Source organism: Ctenocephalides felis, unplaced genomic scaffold, assembly GCF_003426905.1.
Source record: "Ctenocephalides felis isolate EL2017-DRISC unplaced genomic scaffold, ASM342690v1 CF-g0.4_SCAFFOLD_02691, whole genome shotgun sequence".
NCBI lineage: Eukaryota > Metazoa > Arthropoda > Insecta > Siphonaptera > Pulicidae > Ctenocephalides > Ctenocephalides felis.
In genome coordinates this window covers 14,368-34,617 of record NW_020538845.1, presented here as the reverse complement: position 1 = coordinate 34,617, position 20,250 = coordinate 14,368, and the positions used below count along the sequence as shown (strand labels likewise).

At 29.2% G+C, this 20,250-nt stretch overlaps 1 protein-coding gene across 1 annotated transcript; it reads left to right on the top strand.

Moving 5' to 3' along the window:
- Positions 1–16,941: 16,941 nt before the first annotated feature.
- LOC113381206 lies at positions 16,942–18,373 on the top strand. The gene is made up of 5 exons (XM_026620170.1): positions 16,942–17,157; positions 17,243–17,413; positions 17,470–17,614; positions 17,691–17,779; positions 18,368–18,373. The coding sequence occupies exons 1-5, from the start codon at positions 16,942–16,944 to the stop codon at positions 18,371–18,373; spliced, it is 627 nt and encodes a 208-aa protein (XP_026475955.1).
- Positions 18,374–20,250: the final 1,877 nt, after the last annotated feature.

Sequence of the window (20,250 nt, the reverse complement as noted above, 5' to 3'; positions counted from 1 at the left end):
ACCAAATTCTTAAAGACCTGATTAACTTTGTTAGTACTTGTATTTGGGAGTTGTGTTTAGTTTTTTAGCTATAACTTCCAAACTAATAATGCTAACTAAAAGCGGTATTCAGCTAAATTGTAGCTTGAAGCACTAGCTACAAGTTTGTCCCATACTATAATAAGTTATCTTTATAAGTTATCTTGCAATTTAAATTTCTAGAGCAATATGTAAATGTTAGTTAGTACCTGCTCTAGGATTTGTGTTTACTTTTTTAGCTATAACTTCTAAACTAATTATGCTAACTGAAAGCAGTATTTAGCTAATTTGTAGCTTAAAAAACTAGCTACAAATTCATCTAATATTGTACTAAGATATCTTTAATAGTTATCTTGCAAAAACGAAATTCCTATAGCACTATTTAAAGTATAGTCAGTACCAGCACTTGCACATGTGTTTACTGTTTTAGCTGTAACTTCTAAACTAATTGTGTTAGCTACAAATTGTTTTTAGCTAATTTGTAGCTTGAGAAACTAGTTATAACTCTCTCTCAGACTATACTAAGATATGGTTAACAGTTATCTTGCAAAATCTAGATTCTCTCTGCCCTCATTAAATTTTCATTAGTACTAGCACTAGGACTTGTGCTTAGTTTTTTAGCTATAACTTCCGAACTAATAATGCTAACTAAGAACTGTCTTTAGCTAATTTGTGGCTACAAAAACTAGCTTTAACTTTGTCTAAAATTATTTTGCAAAATTTGTAATAATTATCCTACAAAACCCAAATTTTCAGTCCGCCTACTAAACTTTCGTCAGTGCTAGTATCAAGACATTTGCTTATCATAGACATATTGCTTACTTTTTGTGCTATAACTTCTAAACTAATTATATTAACTAAGAACTATCTTCAGCTATTTTGTAGCTTAAAATATTAGAAAAAAAATTGTCTAATACTATACTAATATATCTTTAGTAGTTACCTTCAAAACCCATAATTTTAGTGCACACGTTAACTTTTCGATAGTACCTGCATTCGGACTTGTGCTTATTATTTTAGCTATAACTTCTGAATTAAAAATGTTAACTCAAAACTTCTTTAGCTAATTTGTAGCTTAAAAAATTTGCTAAAAGTTTTACTAATACTGTACTGAGATATCTTTAATAATTATTAGGCAAAAACAAAATTCTCGATCATTCTACATATATTTTGGTAGTGCTAGTACCTAGACATTTCTTCAATTTTTTGCTATAACTTTGAAACTAGTTAAGCTAACTAAAAACTGTCTTTAGCAAAATTATAGTTTATAGAATTGTCTTTAATTTCATATAATACTATACTTAGATATCTTTGATAGTTTGCTTGCAAATTCACTTTTTCAGTCCCTCCAATAAATATTTGTCAGTACCAGAACTATGATATGCATTCATTAATTTCGCCAACTTCTAAACTAACTATGCTAACTGAGAACTATCTTTAGGTAATTTGTAGCTTAAAGAACTAGCTACAAATTTCTCTAATACCTCACAGGGATATCCTTAATAACTATCTTGCAAAAAAAACAAATTATATGTGCACCAACATATATTTAACTAGTACAAGCCCTAGGATACATTTTGACATTACTTACCATATCTTCTAAACTAGCTATGCTTAATAAAAACTGCCTTTAGCTAATTTTTAGCTTGAGGAACTGGCTATAAATTTCCTTGATATCTCATAAGGACATTCTTAACAACTATGCTTCGAAAAACCAAATTTTCTGTGCTCCAAAACAAATTTTACTAGTACAAGCCATGGGACCCATTTTGACGTTTTCTAACATAACCTCTAAACTACTTGAGCTAACTTAAAACTGTCTTTAGCTAATTTGTAGCTTAAGAAACTAGCTACAAAGTTCCGTAATACCTCACAAAGACATCCTTAACAACTTTGCTTCCAAAACTCAAATTTTCTATCCCCCAACTCACCTTCTGCAAGCACTTGCACTAGGACACGTGCCTACTCCGTCAGCCATAACCTCAAAACCATCAACGCTAACTAAAAACAGTCTTCACCTAATTTATAGCCCAAACCACTAGCTACAATATTGTCTAACACTACTCATCACTAACCACAATACTTGTCCTCCAAAACCACCATTTATCACTAACGAGTTCTTACCACTAACTAACTCATCAACTTACCTTCTGTTCCCTCTGTTGCATTTCCAGGACATCAGCGGTATCTGCCGGTGGCGCCACGCAACTCAAACGTCTTTCGTTTCTTTCTAGCCAAGATTCGCACTCTCTTCTCGCGGTGTCGTATCTGGCACTGTCAGCCAACATGGCGTCCAGCTGGGCTTTGCGCTGGAGGACGGCGCCGTTTGCGTCGTCCCAGTGCGATCTCAGGGCGGATACTAGAAAAAAAAAATTTGGTGAGCATTTTTGTATAGGGCTTTCATTCGATACCCCACATTGGAGAGACCTTTCATTTGATACCCCACATGTCCATGTTTAAAGTAAAACTTTCTGACTTATGTCTAATTTTGTGTTCGGCAACCCATTGGTCGCCTTCTGTTACATCTCTTGTAACTTTTGAACGGTTTGTCCAAAATGAATGAAATATTCGGCAAATTTATGCTAAATTACACAATCTATAATACTGTCCAGTATAGAAACTTTACAACAAGTTAGTATACTTTAAATTTGCAAACGTTAGAAATTATTTACTGCATAAGAAGTGTGTATGGAATCCTATTGCCTTGTTGTGTTTGTAAGTATGATATTTAGATAGAGCTCGTCGACACCTTTCATTTTATACCCCACATGCCTATATTTGAAGTAAAACGTTTTGAGGTATGATGGAAATATGGTTTGGCAACCCAATGGTTGGCTTTTGTTACATTGCTTGTAACTTTTGAACGGCTTGTCTAAAGCGCATGGTTTATTCAGGAAATTTGTGCTAAATTAAATGCTTTATAATATTGTCTTGTATAGTTTGACTCTACAGCAACTTGGTGTACTGTAAAAGGCCAAAAATTGGTATCAAAAAATAAGTAAATTGAGTGTACGGAACCCTATTGGTTTGTTGAGTATGTTACATATAAATTTGGATAGTGCTCGTTGAGACCTTTCATTTGATACCCAACATGCCTATATTTGAAGTAAAACTTTTTAACTCGCATTTGACCCGCTGTACTATTTATAGTACGACAACTCGTTTGTTTGCATTAATTTATTAAAACTCTTGTAACTTTTGAACGCTTTGTCCAAACTAAATGCAACATTCGGCAAATTTGTTCTAAATTATATTACCTATACCTGTACTTAATATCAATTCTTAAATTATCTCGGTATACTTTAAAATTGCAATAAAAACCAGAAAATTTGTGCTAAATATTGAATATATGTGGTTATACGGAAGCCTATTGATGTGTTTAGGAGTTTACTGGTATATTTGGTTAGTGCTGACTCTACAGCAACTTGGTGTACTTTAAAAGGCCAAAAATTGGTATCAAAAAATGAGTAAATTGAGTGTACGGAACCCTATTGGTTTGTTGAGTATGTTACATAGAAATTTGGATAGTGCTCGTTGAGACCTTTCATTTGATACCCAACAAGCCTATATTTGCAGTAAAACTTTTTAACTCGCATTTGACCCGCTGTACTATTTATAGTACAGCATTTCGTTTGCGTGCATTTATTTATTGAAACCCTTGTAACTTTTAAACGGTTTATCCAAAATGAATAAAATATTCAGCAAATTTGTTCTAAATTAAACAATCTACAATATTGTCTTTTACCATAATGCTCTACAGCAACCCCTTATACTTTAAAATAGCATTTGAATCTCCTCAACAATCTTAAGTACAAAATTATACTAGTTTCCATACAAACTACGAATTTTCTAAGACTTCACACATATAGCGCATGAAGACATCTTGCATTGGAAGGCGGTATACCGAGTGCATTTTTTCTGTTTCGACGCTTGTAACTTCTAAACCATTCGATTGATATGAATGATGTGTATGAGAAATTTGTTCAAAAATAAATTGTGCACAATATTGTCTAACACCATGTTGCCCTACAACAACTCGGTATACTTTAAAATAGCAATAAAAAATAAAAATTAAATCCAAAATACGGAGCATTTATTGAAGTGCATTATGTCTTTTATCAATTTAGATTTTAGAGTATACCGAGTTGCTGTAGGGCATTGGTGTAAAAGACAATATTGTAGAGTACAGAATTATGAACAAACTTCTCATACACATCATTCATATCAATCGAATGGTTTAGAAGTTACAAGCGTTGAAATATTGTAATCATGTAAAATAAAATTTCATTACCAAAAAAACGCACTTAAAAATAGTCATGTACGCAATAGACATCTATCATGTACATTTTACACAATATCCTGCAATACAATATCTTAGCTATCTTAAAACTATCTTCAGCAAATTTACAGCCAATAAAATTACGTAAAACATCCCCTAACACTATAACCACTTCCAACAACTCCTTAAAGTCTAAAATCGCGCATAAACCCTGATGTTTATACACGTCGTTCCTATATCTGCTTTATAGCCACATATCCGCTTTGGAAGCCTTTCGTCCCTTATTGTTCGCAGTTTAACGGAATTTCTCGTCTTGGTTGTAAATTCACGCTAGATACAATAGATGTTGGGGGTATTAAAACGAGATTAAATTCTTAAGTGTTAATATGCATTGTGTGTGGGAATTTATTACGAAAAACGTGTTAGGAATTGAGTTATTTTGAGGTTATGGGGTTGGGGATGTGTTAGTTGGATAGTGCTCGTCGAGACCTTTTATTTGATACCCCACATGCCTATATTTAAAGTAAAACTTGTAAAGTTATGTTGCATCTAGAGTTCTGCAACCCATTGGTCGTCTCTTTGTTAAATCTCTTGTAACTTTTGAACAGTACGTCTAAAGTAAATAGTTTATTTGGTGAATTTGTTCTAAATTACACTGTTTTTAATATGTTCTAACACAGTAACACTCTACAGCAACTTGGTAAACTTTAAATGACAAAAATTTATATTATAGATCAAATAAATAGTTTACATAGAATCCTGTGGGTTCGCTAAGTATGTTACTAAGATATTTAGATAGTGCTCGTAAAGACCTTTTATTTGATACCCCACATGCCTATATTTGAAGTAAAAAAAATCTTGACCCGTTGGTCTGCAACCCATTGGTCGACTTTTTATTGTATCGCGTGTAACTTTTGAACAGTTTATCCAAATTAAATAGTTTATTCGTCAAATCTGTTCTAAATTGAAAGATCTATAATATCCTCTAATACAGCCTTAAGTCAAACTACATTATTTTAATATTGCCTAAATAGACATTGTGAAGCACATGGAGTTTGTTACTATGCTACTCGAGACCTATTATTTGATACCCCACATGCCTATATTTGAAGTAAAACCTGTAAACTTATGTTGCATCTAGAGTTCTGCAACCCATTGGTCGTCTCTTTGTTAAATCTCTTGTAACTATTGAACGCTTCGTCTAAAATGAATAGTTTATTCGGCAAATTTGTTCTAAATTAAAAGATCTATAATATCCTTTAATATAGTATTGCCTTTCGTCAAATTGCAATCTTTTAATATTGCCTAAATAGACATTGTGACGTACGTGGAGTTTGTTACTATGATATTTGGATAGAGCTCGTCGAGACCTTTTATCTGATACCCCACATGCCTAACTTTGAAGTAAAATGTTTTGACTTATACAGGTATGCGAGTTCCGCAACCCATTGGTCGGCACTTTAATATATCTCTTGTAACTTTTGAATCGTTTGTCCAAAGTGAATAGTTTATTCGGTGAATTTGTTCTAAATTACACTGTTTATAATATGTTCTAACACAGTAAGACTCTACAGCAACTTGGTATATTTTAAATGACAAAAATTGATATTAGAAATTAAATAAATAACTGAAATTAACTAAAATAATAATAATACAGAACCCTATTGACATTTTGAGGCTGTTGTTATGACCGATGGATAAAGGTCGTCGAGACCTTTCATTTGATACCCAACAAGCCTATATTTGAAGTAAAACTTTTTGTCACATTTTGGACCTACTGTACTACTTATGATAATGATGATAATTTGTAGTTAATACTACAATAAACTTTTTAATTGTAATTTTTGTTAATGAAAGTTCAGTTTACACAAATATAATATTGGACAAAAACATTGAAAATTTAGTTGTCTTTAAAATTATCTAAGATTGTTTAAAGATAACTAAAATAATTTAAGAGTTATCTATAAAAATATAGATAAATGTACCACAAAGTATTATATGAAATAATGGAATATGATGATGTTTAAGTGTATTTTTTTAGTAATGAAAGTTTATTTGACATAAACATATTATTAGACAAAAACGAAGATAATTTAATTGACTTTTAATATATATCAGGTTGTTTTAAGATATCTAAGATAATTTAAAAGTTTTCTTCAAAAGTATAGATTAATGTACCGCCAAATGTTATGTAATATATATATATATATATATATATATATATATATTAACAAAGTCTAATAATCGGGCATAACATCAATAAAAAGCATGAATTTCTTTTAAAAATTTATTTTAAATCCATACGTTTCGGCTATAATCCTAGCCTTCATTCAGTGGAAACTAAAAATAAAATTAAAAACTAAAACAATTGAATTGGAGTGAAAAGAAAAAAATAAAATAGTAATTAGTACTTACAATTTGATCTTAGTGTTAAATTGGAAAATTTTAATAATCCATGGTATTAGGATATGGTAATGCACTACACTATGTATTATAAACATTAACTTGAAATTACACAATATTTTCACAAAATACTGATTTGAAAAAATCACAAATGAATAGTGTGTTATTCGTAGACTGGTTGAAGATGTAATGGAGAAAGTCATTTTTTAAAAAATATTTTTACCAAGATTCTGCACATGTGTGGAACGAATTGTAAAACCTTTGCGCGAACGCTTTTATTGTTTTGTAAGAAATTTGGAAATGTTATCTAAATAGAAGAGATTTGTGTCGCACAGCGTGTTGAGTTCATTCCGTTTATTTATTGTCTTATTGTTATAAATAGTTAAAAAAGATCCCTCTATAATTCTTCGTTTAAATAAATTTTGTTCAAATTGTAGTATAGTCGGATTAGAAAAGTCCATATTGTGTTTTAAAGTGTATATATGGTCTGCAAGAACAGTTTTGAATTGTTTGGGGTTTTTTGAATTGTTTTTATGTTGTTGTAACCGTTTATTGAGGTTCTGGCTAGTTTCTCCTATGTAAATTAAATCACAGTCTAAACAATTTATTTGATAGATGAGATTTCTGAGTCGTTCGATATTAAATGGGGTTTTTGTTTTTGTAAAAATAGTGCTAGTAGTTGTACTAAAATTGGTTACAAGTCGAAGTCCAGATTTATAAAAAAGTTTTTTCCAAGGAACATACAATTCTTTAATGTATGGCAAACATATTACACCAGAATGAGTTTCTGAGTCAGGTAAATCGTTATGTACTGTGCAATTGTCCATTTTATTCAAAAGGTACGTTCGTCTGTTACTAGTTACGGAATTTATAAGTTTTAGAGGATAAGAGTTATCTGTTAAAATTTTTGTAATTAATTTGATGTTGTTGTTCCAAAATGTTTTGTCCGATAGAAGTATTGCGTGGTCCGTTAGATTTATTATAGTACCTATTTTCATTTTGAGTGGATGATAAGAAAAGTAATTAAGTTAGCGTCCGGAGTTAGTTGGTTTTTGGTACCAACTTGTTATTAGTTTGTTCTTTTTTAACTATTTATAACAATAAGACAATAAATAAACGGAATGAACTCAACACGCTGTGCGACACAAATCTCTTCTATTTAGATAACATTTCCAAATTTCTTACAAAACAATAAAAGCGTTCGCGCAAAGGTTTTACAATTCGTTCCACACATGTGCAGAATCTTGTTAAAAATATTTTTAAAAAATGACTTTCTCCATTACATCTTCAACCAGTCTACGAATAACACACTATTCATTTGTGATTTTTTCAAATCAGTATTTTGTGAAAATATTGTGTAATTTCAAGTTAATGTTTATAATACATAGTGTAGTGCATTACCATATCCTAATACCATGGATTATTAAAATTTTCCAATTTAACACTAAGATCAAATTGTAAGTACTAATTACTATTTTATTTTTTTCTTTTCACTCCAATTCAATTGTTTTAGTTTTTAATTTTATTTTTAGTTTCCACTGAATGAAGGCTAGGATTGAGCCGAAACGTATGGATTTAAAATAAATTTTTAAAAGAAATTCATGTTTTTTATTGATGTTATGCCCGATTATTAGACTTTGTTAATACATATGTCAACATCAAATTCAGAATCATACAAAATATATATATATATATATATATATATATATATATATTAGAGATGGGCTTATCATATCCGAAGCCGGATCGACTCGGATTTAACTCCGCTTCATGGTGGAGTTATATCCGCTTAACAACTCCACGACTCCGACAACTTTGAAAGCGAAATGCTTGACACAAATATGTTCTATAGTGCGTTGTTTATGTATCTAAAGATTTGTCAAATCCCATTTATAATTTGAGATAAAAATTTATGAATAAATATCAATAAAATAATTTTTCTAAAAAAATCACAAATAAATGACGGGTTGTACAATTTTTTAGTCGACCAGATGATCAACTCAATGACTCGTAATTTTAACAGTGTTGACCAAAGTAAAAACGCAAAACTAGAGAATCAAATTCAATTCAATTATTTTCATTTGGTGAGAAAATAATGGATTTTTGGACTAATTTTATATAAAAATAATGTAGTAAACTTTGTAATGAAAGCAAAACATTTATCATAAAATATTTTCACCAAATGATAATACTTATGCAGAATTAATTTTATATCGGGTAATTCGATTAACATATTGTTACTTTTACACAATTATATAATTGTGTAAAAGTAATAATATAATACTAAATATTTTTTTGCTGCTTAAATACTATTGATATCACTGATAAATTTTGCGCTCTAAAGAATTGTCATTTCAGGCTATGTAAAAACCGGATTAAATGTATTTCGTTTCACGTATTTTTCGGTAAGTATATTCCTGATTGCCGTCATTCACGGCCAAAGATTGTCGTAGTTAGAAATATGACCCCTTACTATTCAATAAATTATACATTTCTGTATCTTTGAAGTAATACTTTTGTATTTTCTGGAAAATACACAATGATATTATTTTGAGTTTTATACCTAAAAGGTCATAAAACTGCCTGTGAGACGGAAAAGCGACCGCTTCCTTACCAAAGCAAAAACGCCAAAAACAGTAAATGTCTGCACGAGTTAACAGATTTAATACCTGATTAGGAAAGTCGGATATGACAAATTCTGTGAAACAACTCCACTCGGATTCACTCCGAGGGAGAAGTTGTATCCGAGTCATAACTCCGGAGTGAGTTACCCATCTCTAATATATATATATATATTTTTGATATACAAAAAACACCAACTATTCCTTGCAATGCTTGACACAGTCATATATATATATATATATATATACACATTCTTTAATAATTTATTTAAATTTCATTTAATTTTTGATATACAAAAAACACCAACTATTCCTTGCAATGCTTGACACAGTCATATATATATATATATATATATATATATATATATATATGACTTTAATAATTTATTTAAATTTCATTTAATTTTTGGTATACAAAAAACACCAACTATTCCTTGCAATGCTTGACACAGTCATATATATATATATATATATATATATATATATATGACTGTGTCAAGCATTGCAAGGAATAGTTGGTGTTTTTTGTATACCAAAAATTAAATGAAATTTAAATAAATTATTAAAGAATGTGTAGTATATAAGTAACTGTTTTTGAAATTACACTGAAGATGAGACACACCATGGTCTCGAAACGTCTGTAATCATAAAATAAAGTTGTGTTAAACAAATCTGAGTGCTGTTTTGTTCATATTAAACAATTAATATTCGTTCCACTCATATCATATATATATATATATATATATATATATATATATATTCAATAGATAAGTCCTGGATTTTTTCAATATATTGATTGTTTCTTTTCCGAACAGTAAATCCAATAATAAAAAACAATTTGTTTTTTGAAGATGTTTAATACGACGTTTCGGAACTAGGTACGTTCCATCATCAGGTTTATTCTGTCAAATACAATGTTTTTTAAAATACTGATTAACATTAATTAACAATGGTCAATACAGATTAATTAGAAAAAAATTTTGTTATAAAGGAATGGATTATGTACCGGATAGATAGTAATAAGACTTAACTAAAAAAGGTTTTATATAAAATTGAGAAGCAAAAATTATTTACCTGTTATAATTTATATATCCATATCACTAATATTTTTTTGTTAAAAACACTCGATTTTTTTGGAAGATATTTGTAGATGTTACGACTACACAAGACTTAAACACACTGATATGGATTTCTGTCTGCCAGATGTAAAGGACAAAGCACGGAACTCTTGGCAAAAATGATTTTTTATGGCTCTTGTTTGGTAATTTACGAAAAAAGGAAAAATATTGCTTTAGTAAATGTTGAGAAATATTATGTATATATATATATATATATATACATACATACATGAACATGTATATGCACACCTACATACTCATACATACATATGCACATATCTATATATTAATGTATCCACAATTATACACATGAACACATATGCAAGTGTATGTGTATAGTGTATACCCAAAAACATACACATAAGCATATATATGGATACATATATTATAACATATATACATGTATATATACACATATTCAAAAACTATTAGGATTAATTATTTTTAATCAGGTTTAAAAAATTTAAATATGAGTCATGAATGATATTGTGATCTGATCTTTTATTAACACTTTTTGACGAATTCAAAAAGATTAAACTGCTTTCAGAAAAAAGTCTTTTAAAAGTACAATCCTCTCTATATAAAATATTGGGTTCAAAGGTGAAATTATGTGAGTTTTCGATGGAATGCTGAACAAGAGTACTTTGGAAATTTCGGCTTTTATGATGAGTGACGCTTAATTCATGTTGTCTCATTCTCTTATGAATGTACTGTGATGTTTGGCCAATGTATTGTTTTTGACAATTTTTGCAAGGGATGGAATAAACTATGTTAGTATTGAATTTAGGAGGGGTGGTGGATTTAATTTTTGAAAACATTTCTTTAAAAGAATATAGAGCTGTTCCTGAAATGAAAATATTTTCTTCTTTGAGTAATTTGGCAAAATAATCAAATAAGCCTTCAATGTAAGGCATGCTGTGAAAAGTTGGTTTAATATTGTTGTCTTGGAATAACTTGGAGATGGATTGATAATTGTTACTTTTATGATAGGAAAGTCTTTTATTGGTAATGGAATTGATGAGGGTGAGGGGATATCCGTTTTCTAATAAAGTTTTAGTTACTAATGTTGTGTTTTGGGTATGAAAAGAAGAGTGAGACAACATGATTGCGTGGTCTATCAAAGAAATGATTGTATTGACTTTATAATTTTTGGGACAATATGACGCGTAATGAAGGTATCTCCCGGACCATGTAGTTTTTCTGTACCAATTTGTGCAAATAATGTTGTCAATTTTGTGTACAGTCACGTCTAAAAAGTTTAATTTGTTGTCGATTTGTGTTTCATGTGTGAACTGAATGCTCTTATTGTAATTGTTAAAGGTATCGATTATTATATCTGATTGTTCTTTGTCTATTATAAAAAAAGTGTCATCTACATATCTAACGTAAAAATATATTTGGAAATTTAATGTGGAAAAAACGGAAATTTCAAGGGTTTGTAAAACTAGGTCTATGATGCCAGGGGATAATGGGCAACCCATAGCAGTACCTTTGATTTGTAGATAAAAATTATTGAAACAATTAAAATAAGAGCAATTCAGGACAGTGTTAATGATGTGTTTGAAAGTGGTTATGGGCAAGTCGGTGTAGTTACAAATAGTGGGCCAGCGTTTTTCAATTGAATCAAGTATTAAATCATGGGGAACACATGTGAAAAGGTTAATTACATCAAGGCTTAGAAAAATTTGATCGTCCGTAATGTTTCGGTCTTTGATTAGATCCACAAATTGGTAAGAGTTCTTTACATAGTGAGGAGAGGAAATTGTGACATTTTTTAAAATATTAGCAATGTGTTTAGCGATATTATAGAATGGGGAGCCAACGTAGGATACAATGGGTCTAAAGGAGCATTCAGGTTTGTGGACTTTGGGGAGACAATACATTTTTGGGGAAATAGGATGTTGTACTTTTAAATTATAGGCAAATTTGTCAGAAATGAATTTTTTATTTTTTAATTCATTAATTAATTTAATTGATTGTCTAGAAAACTGTTGTGTTGGATCATTTGTAATGATTTTGTAAGTAGTATCATCTTTTAGCATTCGTAATGTAGTGTTAGTATAAAATTCTTTGTCAAGAATTACCGTCATATTGCCTTTATCTGCTGGACAAACAATTATATTATTAGATTTAATGAATAATTTGGTCTCCGCTATATCTTTGTGTAGTCTTTTAAGATGAATATGTTGGAAACTCTTATCAACTTTTTTTAATTGTTTAACTAGTTTTTCACATAGTTTTGACCTGATTCGATTTTGCTTGTTAGTCTCAATGTTCCTGATATTGTATTCTATGTTACTTAAAATTTTTATGAAGTCATTATTTCTGTATTTACTAGGTGCGTAATTGAATTTTGGACCGAGTGCTAAAATGTATTGGATATTTTCTGGAATGACTATATTGGTTTTATTTATTAGCCATTTGTCTATCGAAAATTTAGAAACATGAAATGGATAATTTTTATCTCGAATTTGTATAAGATTTTTCAATTTCTGTATTTGTTTATTTTTAATAATATGAAAGTGTTTATCGTATTTTTTATTTTCGAATTCTAAAAATTTATTAAAAGTATTTTTATCTATTGTTTCTCGGAGTGTATTTATTATCTGATCTATTCGTGTTTTTTTATTTTTTATGTCAATAAAAGAATTTTTTATTTCTAATTTAAGTACTGAATTTTGTAAGTATGATATTTGCCGCTCAATTTTATATATATTTGAAGTTGTTTGTAAAAACTGTTGGTTGATAATATTAGTTATGAAATTCGGTATAATCCATTCATTTTTACATCGTAATAAAAATATTTTTTTGTTGATGGCTTTTGCATATTTAATATTGAGTTTTGAAAATGTTTTGAAAAAACTCAATATTAAATATGCAAAAGCCATCAACAAAAAAATATTTTTATTACGATGTAAAAATGAATGGATTATACCGAATTTCATAACTAATATTATCAACCAACAGTTTTTACAAACAACTTCAAATATATATAAAATTGAGCGGCAAATATCATACTTACAAAATTCAGTACTTAAATTAGAAATAAAAAATTCTTTTATTGACATAAAAAATAAAAAAACACGAATAGATCAGATAATAAATACACTCCGAGAAACAATAGATAAAAATACTTTTAATAAATTTTTAGAATTCGAAAATAAAAAATACGATAAACACTTTCATATTATTAAAAATAAACAAATACAGAAATTGAAAAATCTTATACAAATTCGAGATAAAAATTATCCATTTCATGTTTCTAAATTTTCGATAGACAAATGGCTAATAAATAAAACCAATATAGTCATTCCAGAAAATATCCAATACATTTTAGCACTCGGTCCAAAATTCAATTACGCACCTAGTAAATACAGAAATAATGACTTCATAAAAATTTTAAGTAACATAGAATACAATATCAGGAACATTGAGACTAACAAGCAAAATCGAATCAGGTCAAAACTATGTGAAAAACTAGTTAAACAATTAAAAAAAGTTGATAAGAGTTTCCAACATATTCATCTTAAAAGACTACACAAAGATATAGCGGAGACCAAATTATTCATTAAATCTAATAATATAATTGTTTGTCCAGCAGATAAAGGCAATATGACGGTAATTCTTGACAAAGAATTTTATACTAACACTACATTACGAATGCTAAAAGATGATACTACTTACAAAATCATTACAAATGATCCAACACAACAGTTTTCTAGACAATCAATTAAATTAATTAATGAATTAAAAAATAAAAAATTCATTTCTGACAAATTTGCCTATAATTTAAAAGTACAACATCCTATTTCCCCAAAAATGTATTGTCTCCCCAAAGTCCACAAACCTGAATGCTCCTTTAGACCCATTGTATCCTACGTTGGCTCCCCATTCTATAATATCGCTAAACACATTGCTAATATTTTAAAAAATGTCACAATTTCCTCTCCTCACTATGTAAAGAACTCTTACCAATTTGTGGATCTAATCAAAGACCGAAACATTACGGACGATCAAATTTTTCTAAGCCTTGATGTAATTAACCTTTTCACATGTGTTCCCCATGATTTAATACTTGATTCAATTGAAAAACGCTGGCCCACTATTTGTAACTACACCGACTTGCCCATAACCACTTTCAAACACATCATTAACACTGTCCTGAATTGCTCTTATTTTAATTGTTTCAATAATTTTTATCTACAAATCAAAGGTACTGCTATGGGTTGCCCATTATCCCCTGGCATCATAGACCTAGTTTTACAAACCCTTGAAATTTCCGTTTTCTCCACATTAAATTTCCAAATATATTTTTACGTTAGATATGGAGATGACACTTTTTTTATAATAGACAAAGAACAATCAGATATAATAATCGATACCTTTAACAATTACAATAAGAGCATTCAGTTCACACATGAAACACAAATCGACAACAAATTAAACTTTTTAGACGTGACTGTACACAAAATTGACAACATTATTTGCACAAATTGGTACAGAAAAACTACATGGTCCGGGAGATACCTTCATTACGCGTCATATTGTCCCAAAAATTATAAAGTCAATACAATCATTTCTTTGATAGACCACGCAATCATGTTGTCTCACTCTTCTTTTCATACCCAAAACACAACATTAGTAACTAAAACTTTATTAGAAAACGGATATCCCCTCACCCTCATCAATTCCATTACCAATAAAAGACTTTCCTATCATAAAAGTAACAATTATCAATCCATCTCCAAGTTATTCCAAGACAACAATATTAAACCAACTTTTCACAGCATGCCTTACATTGAAGGCTTATTTGATTATTTTGCCAAATTACTCAAAGAAGAAAATATTTTCATTTCAGGAACAGCTCTATATTCTTTTAAAGAAATGTTTTCAAAAATTAAATCCACCACCCCTCCTAAATTCAATACTAACATAGTTTATTCCATCCCTTGCAAAAATTGTCAAAAACAATACATTGGCCAAACATCACAGTACATTCATAAGAGAATGAGACAACATGAATTAAGCGTCACTCATCATAAAAGCCGAAATTTCCAAAGTACTCTTGTTCAGCATTCCATCGAAAACTCACATAATTTCACCTTTGAACCCAATATTTTATATAGAGAGGATTGTACTTTTAAAAGACTTTTTTCTGAAAGCAGTTTAATCTTTTTGAATTCGTCAAAAAGTGTTAATAAAAGATCAGATCACAATATCATTCATGACTCATATTTAAATTTTTTAAACCTGATTAAAAATAATTAATCCTAATAGTTTTTGAATATGTGTATATATATACATGTATATATGTTATAATATATGTACATCCATATATATGCTTATGTGTATGTTTTTGGGTATACACTATACACATACACTTGCATATGTGTTCATGTGTATAATTGTGGATACATTAATATATAGATATGTGCATATGTATGTATGAGTATGTAGGTGTGCATATACATGTTCATGTATGTATGTATATATATATATATATATATACATAATATTTCTCAACATTTACTAAAGCAATATTTTTCCTTTTTTCGTAAATTACCAAACAAGAGCCATAAAAAATCATTTTTGCCAAGAGTTCCGTGCTTTGTCCTTTACATCTGGCAGACAGAAATCCATATCAGTGTGTTTAAGTCTTGTGTAGTCGTAACATCTACAAATATCTTCCAAAAAAATCGAGTGTTTTTAACAAAAAAATATTAGTGATATGGATATATAAATTATTACAGGTAAATAATTTTTGCTTCTCAATTTTATATAAAACCTTTTTAGTTAAGTCTTATTACTATCTATCCGGTACATAATCCATTCCTTTATAACAAAATTTTTTTCTAATTAATCTGTATTGACCATTGTTAATTAATGTTAATCAGTATTTTAAAAAACATTGTATTTGACAGAATAAACCTGATGATGGAACGTACCTAGTTCCGAAACGTCGTATTAAACATCTTCAAAAAACAAATTGTTTTTTATTATTGGATTTACTGTTCCGAAAAGAAACAATCAATATATATATATATATATATATATATATATATATATATATATATATATATATGTATAATTGATAACTTCTAGAACAAAAATGCGAGAAAAACCAACAAATTTTTCTTAACATACAAATAAAAAATAATAAATCTCAAACCAAAACATATAGACCGATTCTGCCTTAACATGGCTACGCTCTGTTACCACACTTGCATGTTAGCATGACATGCCTCGCGTAAGTGTATGTTAAAGATTTGTTATTCTCGGCGCACCAATTTTATGAGAATGAATCGTGTTATGGCGTAACATGAGCGAACAAAGATTTTGGTTTTTTGATGTTGGCTCTCTGTGTTTGTACTCTCGAAATCGGCAATAATCTATCTCTACGGTGCTGACGCGAACGGTTTTTTCAATTTTGGATATACTTGTACTGGACTTCCAGTCAAAAAGCGTTCACGATTTTTTTAGATAAATATATTTTACATACAAAATGGCCAGTGATACGCAAATGAAAAGAGCCAAAAAAACTAATCCGGCGCAGTACAAAATATATGTTGATTTTTTAATCAGCAACCCACAATTCGTTGCTAATAAATTAAGCCCCTCGTTCGACAAGGATTATTTCAGTGCAAAGTGGGAGGAATTGACCAATTTGTTAAACTCATGTGGTCATGGGCCTAATAGGCCTACTGAATCCTGGATGAAGGTAAAAGTTTTTGTTGCTAGTATGTTTTATTTTTGAAAATGATAATTCATATGTTATTAAATTGATATAGATATTTGCGGGTTAGAAAAACCAGACAAAAGCCAAAGCAAGGAAACAAAAAGCTCATACTTTAGCAACAGGAGGTGGGCCTGCATTAACCAATTGCTTGACAGAGGTCGAACAAAAGGCCTTAGGTGTTTGGGGTCTAGGGTCAATTGATGGCCATCCAGATCTGGAAATGGATATTGGACTAAATGTAATTTCATTATATATATGTATATATACATATACACATATTAAATTCTTTAATAGTATCCTATCGAAAAATCTGTCAGCAACGAGGCTGAACTTGATTCTGTTAATGTTGATCCTGAGGTAGAAGATATAATGCCACCTCCAGAATTTTTAGATGATGCCCCTAGACCACCAATGCAGAGACGAAGAACTTCTGGCAATAGTAAGTATAATTTTTCTTCTATTTTAAATATTACTTATATTACTATGTGATACATTCTGCATTTTATTATTTTAAGATGAATTAAATCACCTCGTAAACTCAATGGAATACGTATTGAAAAGACAAACAGAGTCTCTTACTAACATGATGGAGAAACAGACAGAGGCGCTGCAATGCATAGCTGATCAATTGAAAATTCTCAATAATACATTAAAAAATAAATTTAATATAATATATATATATATATATATATATATATATATATAGAATTTTATGATATGAGTGGAACGAATATTAATTGTTTAATATGAACAAAACAGCACTCAGATTTGTTTAACACAACTTTATTTTATGATTACAGACGTTTCGAGACCATGGTGTGTCTCATCTTCAGTGTAATTTCAAAAACAGTTACTTATATACTACACATTCTTTAATAATTTATTTAAATTTCATTTAATTTTTGGTATACAAAAAACACCAACTATTCCTTGCAATGCTTGACACCGTACTAAAGAAACATATAACACTTACAGAAATATTCTAAACAAATTTGAAGTACTTATATAGATGGAGACAGAGAGGGTATCATTATAATGTAAACAGAAGTTCCTCCTGATTGTTCCTTTATGAGTCTTGACGTCATTAATTTATTTAATAATCTTCCGCATGATCTAATTATTACAGCCATAAAGAAAAGATGGATACAAATAGTTGAATTCACTTGTTTACCAATGGAAATTTTTATTTCAGGAATAGAATTACTTTTAAAAGCATCATATTTCACTTTTAATAAAAAATATTATACGATGAAGAGAGGTTGTCCAATGGGCAGCCCATTAAGTCCTGTTTTGGCGGATTTAGTATTACAAGATTTGGAAAATCATGTCTTAAATTCTTTACCTTCCAAACCTATGGTCTATTTCAGATATGTCGATGACACATTAATATTACTTAATAAAAAAGATATAGATAATGTTTTCAACAAATTCAATGAGTACAATTCTTTTTTACAATTCACTCAGGAACTTGAAAATGATTCGACGATACATTTTCTTGACGTAAAACTCATTAATAGAGGCGGTGTATGTTATACAGACTGGTACAGAAAAGATAGTTGGTCCGGGAGATACATTAATTTTAATTCGCATGTTCCTCTCAATATAAAAATTTCTACCATTCTAAATCTTGTAGATCACGCTATTTTATTATCTGATCCCCTGTTTTATGATACAAACATAAAATTAGTTAAAACGATCCTACTTGGCAATAATTTTCCATATAAGTTAATTTGTCCAATTATTAAAAATAGAGTCGCAAAATTACTTGAACCTTTTGATAAGAAACCGGAAGAGCCTGGCAAAACAAGTGTTCCTGAAAAAACTTTTTTCATTAATTTTCCATATCTTGACAATAATTTTAACCAATTATCAAAAAGACTTTTCAAAAAACACAATATTCGTATTACTTTTTCTCCATTAAAACAATTAAAATTTTTATATTCCAAAATTAAAGATGAAACTCCATTAACAAAAAAGAAAGATATAGTTTATAAAGTAAATTGTTTGGATTGCAATTGCTCTTATATTGGCCAGACCTGCCAGAACTTAGAAAAGAGACTCAGGCAACATGAATTACAATGTGAAAAAATAGATAACAAAAAATTTAAAAGTACACTTGTGGATCATGCTAATATCAACAACCATAAGTTTGATTTTGACAATCCCCAAATTTTATTCCATGAGAAAGACTTATTTAAACGGAGCATAGCAGAATCAATGTTAATAGTTCGGACTAACAATAGCATAAATCTAAGAACCGACACAAATATTTTACATGACACTTATATAAACATCATTAATAATTTATAAATTTTTTCATTTATCTTATTCTTTTCAATAAATTAATTTGTTTTTTCATTTTTATCGATTTTGTATGCGATAGCACTCCTTCTGTTTACATTATAATGATACCCTCTCTGTCTCCATCTATATAAGTACTTCAAATTTGTTTAGAATATTTCTGTAAGTGTTATATGTTTCTTTAGTACTGTGTCAAGCATTGCAAGGAATAGTTGGTGTTTTTTGTATATCAAAAATTAAATGAAATTTAAATAAATTATTAAAGAATGTGTAGTATATAAGTAACTGTTTTTGAAATTACACTGAAGATGAGACACACCATGGTCTCGAAACGTCTGTAATCATAAAATAAAGTTGTGTTAAACAAATCTGAGTGCTGTTTTGTTCATATTAAACAATTAATATATATATATATATATATATATTTATTTATTTATTTAAAATAATTACATTTATGTAGCTATAAAAATACAATCTTTTTTTTTAAGTGAATGTTATGGTATTAAAAATATCTTCTGGCATAAGAATTTCTGATGTTATATGCCATATTATCTGCCTCATTGTATACTTCTGAAATATTTAAATCAATTAATTTTAACTACACATTTGAAATACAATTATTTGGTATCTAACCGTTTCCAAAATCATCACTATATTCCGTCAGTTCTTCATCCAGAGGAATATTATTTACTCTGCATATATTATGCAGAGTAAATACTGCATACACAATTTTTCCTGCCACATCAGGTGTATAATGCAGTGTCCTGTGACGAT

Bases quoted from the DNA above. Each gene is read 5' to 3' on its own strand.
- LOC113381206 (XM_026620170.1), top strand. From the start codon at position 16,942: ATGGCCAGTGATACGCAAATGAAAAGAGCCAAAAAAACTAATCCGGCG. The intron at 17,158-17,242 runs GTAAAAGTTTTT...TTTGCGGGTTAG, and splicing joins CTACTGAATCCTGGATGAAG to AAAAACCAGACAAAAGCCAA. The intron at 17,615-17,690 runs GTAAGTATAATT...TATTATTTTAAG, and splicing joins ACGAAGAACTTCTGGCAATA to ATGAATTAAATCACCTCGTA.